Raw genomic sequence first — 10,415 nt, forward strand, 5'->3', positions numbered from 1 at the left:
AAATATTATAAAACTATTTTTTGGACATGTGTTGAAAATAATTTTCATTCATCTTCCGTACCGCGAATCCTCGTGAGGATTGGGGGGTTGCCGGAGCCTATCCCAGCTGCCTTCGGCCGAAAGGCATAGTAAACCCTAGACTGGTCGCTAGTCAGCCACAGGGCACACAGAGAGACAGACGGCCATTCACGCTCACAATCAAACCGCCACCAGCAGGAATCGAGCCCATGCCTGCCAGCAGTGAAGTCAAGCAAGTGAAAAACTACACCATCAGGTGGTTTAAAAATGGTTTTAAAGTTTTATTTCATGTTTTACACATGGTCAAATGCAGATCACAACAAGCTGACATTAGACTTTTTTCCAAACACCCCTCAGCATGTTGCAGTGCATCGCTGTGTTAATTTCAGCTTTTGTTCCGACTTTCATGTTATTGATATTTACTAGGGGTGGTGGAACATAAAATGTTTGTCTTTAACCTCATATTAGTGGTGGAACATAAACTTTTATGTTGCCAGTGCTAGTCGAATTTGTATGAGTCACCATTTGAAAGCTGAGCTGTGTGAAAAAGACGGCAACATTTTGTCATATTTAGCGCCACACAGTATTTCAAACATGGTGTCAAATGTATTTCTTTCTAAATATTCATTCATTTTCTGAACCGCTTTATCCTCACAAGGGTTGCTGGCGTTGCTGGAGCCTATCCCAGCTGAATTCGGGCCAGAGGCAGGGGACACCCTGAATTGGTTGCCAGTGACCCGTGTGAGGAAAAGCGGTTCAGAAAATGAATGAATGAATAAATGAATATTCTAGGCCCTGTAAATGCCTTCCAGCATTCAGGAGGAATGGGTCTGGATTGCTGATAAACAAAAACTGCCCACAAGAAAATTGTTAGATTTGAGGCCATTGAAATTACATTATTTTTAGGACTCACAATGAGTGGAGGATAAGCTGCTATAGTGATATTTGCTCTGAGATGAACATTGCCTTGCTTGTAGCTGACTGAGAGTGCAGCGTAACCTGGAGCCAAGGCTTTGGCTCTCACTCCACTGCAGTAGCCCTGGCCTGGAGCCAGTCGATCTGCAATGCAGAAAGACAAGTGTTAGGGACTGGCGAAAGTAGTAAAATAGTACGAACAGTCATCTGCCCTTTACTGGAAGTACTCGGGTCTTCAGTGAATAGTGAGACATGCTAAAAATGAAAATTGACAAAATAAAAAAATAAAACTATTTGCATCGATTTAATGTCAAACAAGCCCCATAAATGTATCCTTCCAAAATCATAAATATTGGATTGGATTGGATAACTTTATTCATCCCATATTCGGGAAATTTCATTTTCACAGAAGCAAGAGGGTGAGAATGCAGATACAGGAAAGGAATTTTAGACATAAATAGATAGGTAATAAGTAAGTCAATAAATAAATAAATACATGAATAAATAAATAAATAAATATAAATATGTGTTGCTGAAATATATATATATATATATATATATACATATATATACGTATATATACGTATATATATATATACGTATATATATACGTATATATATACATATATATATATATAAATACATCGGTGGCGGGCCGTCAGGGCCTTCAAGGCCTTCTCTGCTGGCCTAAGAAATATCTGAATCATATTATATTTTGTCGATCAATACTTATTATTCCAAATGGTCTGTTGGCTTCCTTTCATTTCTTTTCCCCCTGGTTGCACTGCTTCGAGATGTGTGTTTTCATATTGAAGCATTTAACCAATCACATTTCAGCCTTTATTTGTTGCCAGGATCAGAAATCTGCCTCAAAGCCTTCACAATCAGTTCTGTAGGCTCTGCTGCATTAAACACGACTGTTGCTTTTAACCAATCAGATTTCGAGTTGGCAACCCCACAATGCTTTTTCATGAGCATTGGCATTTTGCTGGCTGGGATACATCATTGCTTTCACCAACTATTATTGGCTTGCTATAGAGAGTAGGCGGGCCAAAGCCATAGTGAGGCAGCCAGAAATCGCAAACTCCACCCACAATGGCCGACAGAGCAAAACAAATGGATTTTGTTGCAGATTTGCTCACAAAGCTATTTTCCAGACGGACTTTTCCAGAAAAAAATGGACATCATTAAGAAAGGGCGGTCAACTCCGAAGCTAGCAAGCCTGTTACAGCCGGGAAAAGGTTGTGTGCGCCACTTTCAGTGCGCTAACTTAGCTGCACAAGCAAATATATTGTTGTGTTGATTTAAAACCATTTTCAAGACGGACTATGCCGGAAATATGACAGGACAGGCTCGACTTTCATCATTAGCTTCGATGCCGATAGAAAAGAAGGAAGAAAGAAAGGAGGATGGATATTGTGTACAGTTAAAAATGATTTTTGGTGAGTATAATATGGCTATATTCCTAAATAATATTTCAATTGTGGGCCCGGTTCTGATATCTGAAAAGCTCCAGTGTTTGTATTTAAGCTCCAGTGTTTGTATTTAAGCTCCAGTGTTTGTATTTAATCACTAAATGCTGCTAGGAAGTGGATTTTACCCCATTTTTACCCCAGTTTAATTTTTGCTGTTTCGCCATTGACGTCCACCGTTGTCTTTTCCCGTGAAAAATCACCCCCCTGGCCTGGTTGTAATGTCTCAAAAGCTCTAGTATTTGTATTCAATCAATAAATGCTGCTAGGAAGTGGATTTTACCTAATTTTAGTGAATTTTTTTGCCGTTTCACGTATGGACGTATATGGTCGTATCGACGTTCATCGCTGTCTTTTTACCGGGGAAATTATACTCTGGGCCCAGTTCTGAGTTCTAGAAAGCTCCAGTATTTGTATTTAATCAATAAATGCTGTTTTCGGCTGGATTTTTCCCCATTTTCGGGCAATGTTTGCCCGGACGCCATTGACGTTCATCGCTGTCTTTTCCCGGGAAAATCACCCCCCTGGCCTGGTTTTAATGTCTGAAAAGCTCCAGTATTTGTATTTAATCATGAACTGCTGCTAGGAAGTGGATTTTACCCCCTTTTTGTGCATTGATTTATTGATTATTTTTTATGTGTCGCAGCTGTAGCTGCAGTAGAGGTTTTATAGCCATAAAATAGTTTTTGAGGGTTGGATTGATACGTTGAAGGTGCTACCAGAAAATGCACGGACCGCCACTGATATATATACATACGGTAGGTCTTAACACTCAACCATTTGTTTTGTTAACGAGCCTGACAGCTGATGGGAGGAAGGATCTGCGGAAGCGCTCCTTCCTGCAATGAGGGTGCAGCAATCTATTGCTGAAAGAGCTTCGGATGGACTCCACAAACTCATGCAGGGGGTGGGAGGTGCTGTCCATGATGGACATCATCCTGGTCAGCATCCTCCGCTCTCCCACTACCTCCACAGAGTCCAAAGGACAGCCCAGAACAGAGCTGGCCCTCCTGACCAGCTTATTCAGCCTGTTCCTGTCCCTCTCCGTGCTCCCGCATCCCCAACAGACCACTGCATAAAACACTGTAGATACCACCACAGTGTCGTAAAAGGTCCTCAGCAGTGTTCTGCACACTCCAAAGGACCGTAGTGTCCTCAGTAGGTAGATAATATGATCATCTATTGCATTTACTGTATTTTTCGGACTATAAGTCACCCCCGAAGAGTCATCACCTTATCATGGTGGTGGGCTTTGTGTGTCCCAGTGATCTTTGGAGCTATGTTGTCTGCGGTCTTGTGCCCCTGGTAGGGTCACCCATGGCAAACTGGTCTGAGGTGAGGGATCAGACAAAGGATGGCTCAGAAGACCTCTTGGATGAGAAACACATTTGAACGACGTATTCCCTCGCCCAGGCATGGGTCACCGGGGCCCCAGTCTGGAGCCCGGCCTTGAGGAGGGGCACGATGGCGAGCACCTGGTGGCCGGGCCTACACCTATGGGGCCCGGCCGGCCACAGCCCGGAGACGATGTGGGTTCCCCTTCACATGGGCTCAGCACCTGTGAGAGGGGCCAAAGAGGTCAGGTGCATCGGCCAAAGGGGATCCTTGGTAGTCCGATTCCCGGCTGCAGGAACAGGCTCATGGGACATGGAATGTCACCTCTCTGGTTGGGGAAGAGCCTGAGCTAGTGCGTGTGGTTGAGAAATTCCGGCTCGATGTAGTCAGACTCACCTCTACGCACAGCTTGGGTTCTGGTGACATTCTGAAGTCGCTCAGTTGAGAGGCACCGAGTAGGTGTGATGTAGATGTTGGGGTTTACCTCGGTAGACGAGAGGGTAGCATCCCTCAATCTTCGAGTGGGGGGACCTGACTGTTGTTTGTGCATATGCACCAAACAACAGTTCAGAGTACCCACCCTTTTTGGAGTCCTTCGAAGGGGTGCTGGAGAGTGCTCCTTTAGGGGACTCCCTCGTTCTGCTGGGGGACCTCAATGTTCACGTGGGCAATGGCAGTGAGACCTGGAGGCAAGTGATTGGGAAGGACGCCCCCCCTATCGGAACCCGAGTGGTGTTATACTGTTGGATTTCTGTGATCGTCGTGGATTGACAATAATGAACACTATGTTCAAGCATAGGGGTGTCCATTTGTGCACTTGGCGTCAGGACACCCTAGGCCAGGGGTCGGGAACCTTTTTCACAAAGAGAGCCATAAACAATTCATGTTTTCAAATGTTCTACCTCAGGTCTCAGACTGTGAATATAAAAGTAAAAATATATGAAAATGTTTGCATTTTTTAGTCATTCCACCCCAGTCCAAAAGTCCCAGAATTCTTTTGACAACATGGTTACACTGTTGCTAATCGAGTATTAATGAGTATCAATGACTATTAATGACTATCAATGACTCTCAATGACTCTCAATGACTCTCAATGACTCTCAATGACTATCAATGAGTATCAATGAGTATCACTGAGAGTATGCATGCTGAAGAGACTAATAAAATATATATATAATTAGCAATGCTAGATGTAGTGTCAACACCACAGTACCGGCGTGACGCTCCTATTGGTGCATTCGGGACTGTCACCATATTTTCAACTCACAGGTGAGTCACATATGCCTTCGGAGCCATATGCAACCATCAAAAGAGCCACATACGGCTCCCAAGCCATAGGTTCCCTACCCTCTGTCCTAGGCCGTAGTTCGATGATCGACTATGTGGTTGTGTCGTCGGACCTGTGGCCGCATGTCTTAGACGCTCGGGTAAAGGGAGGGGTGGAGCTTTCAACCCATCACCACCTGGTGGCGAGTTGGCTCCAATGATGGGGGCGGATGCCCGTGCGGCCCGGGAGACCCAAAGGAGGAGCAATGTGGTTTTCATTCAACAGTGAATCTGCTCTACACCCTCATCAGGGGTGGCATGGTAGTTCGCCCCACCAGTTTACATGTAATTTGTGAACTTGGAGAAGGCGTTCGACCGTGTACCCCGGAGAATCTTGATACGCGGGTTCCGGTGTCAGAGTCTGGTCCGCTTAGCAAGTCGGATCCGTTTCCAGTAGGGGTTGGACTCTGCCAGGGCTACCCTTTGTGACAGATTCTGTTTATAACTTTTATGGACAAAATATCTAGGCACAGCCATGGCATTGAGGGGGTTCGAGTTGGTGACCTCAGGATTGCATCCCTGCTCTTTCCAGATGATGTGTGAGAAGCTCGATCATCCGAGAGCGGCTCGGAGTAGAACCGCTGCTCCTCCGGATTGAGAGGAGCCAGATGTATGTGGTCGGGTATCTGATCAGGATGCCCCCTGGATGCCTCTATTGGCAGGTGTTCCGGGCATGTCCCACCGGGAGAAGGTTCGATCACGCAGGGGATACTATGTCTTCGGCTGGCCCGGGAACGCCTTGGGGTCCTCCTGGAAGAGCTGGATGAAGTGGCTGGGGAGAGGAAAGTTTGGGTTCCCTGCTAAAGCTGCTGTCCCCGCAACGAAACTTCGGATAAAGAGGAAGAAAATGAGATGAGGTGAGATGAGAGAAATGAAGTCGCACCAGCCAAATAGGGAAAAAATATATTTAAGTCGCATTAGAGTGTGGGTCGCATTTTTGGGAGGATCCAAGAACAAATATGTTAAAGAAACAAAAGTAAAATGGAGAACAGGCTAAAAAGGCATCTGTTAACATACGTTTTTCAGAATAGTATAACTTAACAAAAACAAAACGGGCTTTTGGTGGTCAGAGAGAAAGAAAAAAAATCATATATAAGTCACACCTAAGAATTAGTCACAGGTCATTTTCTGAACCGCGTTATCCTCATTAGGGTCGCGGGGGGTGCTGGAGCCTATCCCAGCTGACTCCGGGCCAGAGGTGGGGAACACCCTATAGCAGGGCACAAGGAGACGGACAACCATGCACTCTCACACCCATACCTAGCGGCAATTTAGGGTGTCCAATCAGCCTACCATGCATGTCTTTGGAATGTGGGATGAAACCGGAGTACCCAATATAGAAAGGTTAAATACTGTTGATATACATTTACCCTTCTTTTCGATTGCATTACATTACATTGATTCAAAAAGAAGTCAAAATAAAAAAACTCTAGTTTGTACACAAATTGAAAATGACTTAGTCTCATTTCATCTTTTTCAAATGCGAACGTGGGAGGAAACACAGGCCCAGGGAGAACATGCAAACTCCACACAGGTGGACGTGACCTGGATTTGAATCCAGGACCCAAGAGCTGTGAGGCCAACGCGCTAACCACTCGTGCCACTGGGCCACCTTCTACATTTTGGCAGAATTCATGAATAAAGATCCGCTTGGTGGCAAATGTCATGTGAGTAAGGGAATATATTTATAAGGGAAAATATATATTTGCAAACTCGCCTTTGAGTTCCTCATCAATCTGCAAGTCAAAGTGAGAGCAGTCAATCAACATGACACGCTGCATCTTTTCCTCCAGTCGTCCAAACATCCTGAGCGATAATTCTAAAGTCGTGCCCACTCGTGCCTCCACTGGGCACGGAGCAAAGACCATTTTCACAGGTTCAAGAACATATACCTATCGAATATACTGTTTTCAAATCCTGGATACATTTCCATGTCATACATTGAATTCTCTCATTATAGAAATATGAGTTACTATACCGTCATCTCTCCGACGTTGAGTGGGTTACGCTTATCATAAGCATGAATTTTGGTCACACCAATATCACTGGCTGTTATTAAAACACCTTTTACAGTCACTGTGGCCACATGAGTGTTAGAGGAAGACCATTTAAATTTTCCACTGCCACCTGTTGCCTGTTCAAAGCATTGAGGACAAACTGTCAGATCGAGTGTGACAGCTACCAATGATAATTTTTAAAAAAATTAAAAGAATAGGATGAGAAACTCAGTCATCAGCACTATGAAACTAATGAATTATACCTTAATTGTGTGCTGATATGCGCCGACCTTGGATTGCCATGGGAATGTGAGAATACTAGGTGTAAGTACAATAAGGTTACGGCCTCCAACATTCTGTTCATTTTGGACTGGGTTGGTGAGTGAGTGGACCACACCTTTCTAAAAAAGAACAGAGGACACAGGAAATGACTCATGAATCAATCCAATCTACCAAATTTAGTAAATGAAAAACAAGATTAACGAAAATGACAAGATCAAATTTTTCCCCCACTGTCAATTTGTTAAACTCTAGTACCTTAAATGTGTATGTTGCTACAGATCTCAGCCTATAAAGTGCAATATGATATATATTGTAATTTATTGTGTGTGGTTACCATGTAAATGAGATGCATACAAGTGATTGGTTATCACAAAATGTATAACCTTACTGTACAAAACCCCTTACTTTTGTTCAAATTTGGTAGCTAAAACCCAAAAGAAACATTTGTATTTTTTTAGAAATATTAAATAATTTCTTATTTTCACAGCAACAAGACATTTCTAATGAGGATTTAGTTGTCAATTACTTAAAAACCAAAGCTGAAAATGTTCATCATGAAAAGCTTTTTCTTGCTTCATAATTGTGCCTAAATCTCAAGTTATTGCTCAAACACTCATATAACGGCAGTGTGCAATCATAACCATACACGATATGATTCATTACATGCTATACTATTCCATTATGGGGTTTTAATACATCTGGCATGAAAAAAAATCATTCATTCATTTTCAACACCGGTTATCCTGGTCAGGGACACGGTGTGATCTTGCTGTCATTTTCAATGTTATTGATCTTTAAAAGGGTGGACAAACCTCAACATCATCCTCAACAACAGCCAGAGTTGCATCAAAGACTACAACGCCGTTTTTGACTCTTTGATGAGTTCCATTCTGAAAAGAGTCAGAAACATCAAGGTAGTCCTGGGGGAAGAAAGAAAAAATAGGTATGTTCTGCCAAAAAAAGAGGAAGAAAAGCAACATCGTCAACTTTAAAAGGCAGAAGGCATCGACAAAGCGGTGAGTTTGAAGACTAGGCGCGTGTAAAGAAACAAAACGTCATCACGCGCGACTTGGAACGGCATTCATCATATGGACTACGTGCGCCAGGTCGAATTCATTACATACGTATGATCTTGCTAGTAAGAAAAATTACGTAGGCGCCTCGATGGTAGGCAACGGTTGTGAATAAAACGAGTTAATAATATATATAATTTAATTTGATCCATGCCAATATTTCTGCCGGTAATCAACTCAACCATTGACCCACCATTTTATTGATTGGAAATTCAAATATCAATCAAGTGTTTTCATTCCATAAATGAATAAATAAAACTACCCAGCAAATAATTGGCCGATCACTTGCTAGCGACATGATGCACGTAGTCCACAAAAATAGAAAACGGGAAAACTCACCCGCTTGTCTACGAGTGTCACGTGATCAAAATTGGAATTGGATTTTGGGTTTTTTCTTCAGCTTGAAAATTTCAGATGGTTGATTTGAATGTCATGCTCTTGCATTCTCTTTCAATTTCCTGGGAAAAACGAATTCATTCCAATTAAAATTAAATTATTCATATTAGGTTTGTCAATGCAGAGTTGACAAGAGGAATGCGATTTCTTTATAATTTTGATAGCTAAAATGAAAATGCACTATTTAGCTAGTCATGGGTGATTTTTAAAAATAGTTTTAGATATGCAATTAGCTTTCAGTTTTCAAAATTTAACAGCGATGAAAAACCTGAGACATAAACGCTACCATTAAACCATATTGCCATCTAGTGGTGTTATGCGACATTACACGTTTTGACAACAGTAACAAAAATATTTTTGCATGTAAATAGTGCATATTTTAATAATCATACAGGTTTATTGTACCCGTGTGCCTTTTGATACTCCTGAAAAGAATATTATTAAGAGTTTTCCGAATAAATATTGATTGGGGGGGGGGGGGGGGGGGGGGTTTGCGTGTCGGCCTCACAGCTCTTAAGTCCTGGGTTAAAGTCCAGGTTGGTCCACGTGTGCGGAGTTTGCATGCCGGGCCTGCGTGGGTTTCCTCCCACATTCCAAAAACATGCATGGCAGGCTGATTGGATACTCTAAACTGCCCCTAGGTGTGAGTGTGAGAGTGAATGGCTGTCCGTCTCCTTGTGCCCTGCGATTGGCTGACCAACGCCTCTGGCCCGGATTCGCCTGGGATAGGCTCCAGCACCCCCCGCGACCCTAATGAGGATAAAGCGGGTCAGAAATGAATGAATGAATTAGTGAATGAGTCCATTGGTACATAAATAATTTGATGTTAAAGAGATCTTTTATTATTACTTATTTTTCATGTTAAGGTTTAAACATGTGTACATTAATTATACGTATCTATGCAAAGCAGAATGATCAAATGTATTTTAGAATGCTGGCCATTTTCCTCTCATGCAAGCTGGATCAGTGTCAGCATGACTATGTTTAATATATGACGAAATATTCAGGTAAAAGCTGATATTCCAAATGTTAAAAATAAACATTTAGAATTATCTAGCACTTTCGCTCTAAAGTGACTTTGTAGCTAAGATTAATTGGTAAATGTGATTTCTGCGTCGTACCAAAAAAAATCTCAAAATTTAGAAGTTTGGATTGAAGGATATTAAGATAAGCGAAATGTAAATGAGTCAAAATAGCAGGGCTGCCTACTACTCCGGAATTTCTGGAGTTTCTCCGCAAATCCAACGCAAACTCCGAGACTCCGGACAACCTCAGTGAACTCCGTAAATCCCCGAAAATTTTCACTTAAATTTATTTTTATACAACCATTTCGAAATTCACACCATCGCAACTGCTTCCGCCATCTTGATTCAACTGCACTGTAAACCGCAAGAATTTGGTAACACGGGTGCATTGTGAATCATCCGAGTTACAAGTTCTGACGAATGATTCGTCTTGTGCGACGTCAGTGCGGCACAGGTAGCTTCTATCGCTTTATCGCTTTTCATTTTTTTTCACAAGGGAAGTAAGTATTATTAAGGATGATTAAACCACCAGTCTTTTGTTTTGTAACAACTCCTATCATTTCTGGGGTTGTTCT

The 10,415-nt window shown here is 42.4% G+C and overlaps 1 protein-coding gene across 1 annotated transcript in view; it reads right to left on the reverse strand.

Moving 5' to 3' along the window:
- The window catches only part of LOC144081015 (nuclear pore membrane glycoprotein 210-like), a 45,020-nt gene extending 36,249 nt beyond the window's left edge, over window positions 1–8,771 (reverse strand). Inside the window, exons 1-6 of the mRNA XM_077608415.1 lie at window positions 8,759–8,771; window positions 8,159–8,266; window positions 7,328–7,465; window positions 7,046–7,201; window positions 6,785–6,959; window positions 932–1,077 (exon numbers count right to left, since the gene is read on the reverse strand). Of these exons, the coding sequence (XP_077464541.1) occupies window positions 932–1,077; window positions 6,785–6,959; window positions 7,046–7,051 (327 nt within the window). The 5' untranslated portion in view covers window positions 7,052–7,201; window positions 7,328–7,465; window positions 8,159–8,266; window positions 8,759–8,771. The remainder of the gene's footprint in view (window positions 1–931; window positions 1,078–6,784; window positions 6,960–7,045; window positions 7,202–7,327; window positions 7,466–8,158; window positions 8,267–8,758) is intronic.
- Window positions 8,772–10,415: the final 1,644 nt, after the last annotated feature.

This window comes from Stigmatopora argus, chromosome 1 (assembly GCF_051989625.1).
Source record: "Stigmatopora argus isolate UIUO_Sarg chromosome 1, RoL_Sarg_1.0, whole genome shotgun sequence".
Lineage (NCBI taxonomy): Eukaryota > Metazoa > Chordata > Actinopteri > Syngnathiformes > Syngnathidae > Stigmatopora > Stigmatopora argus.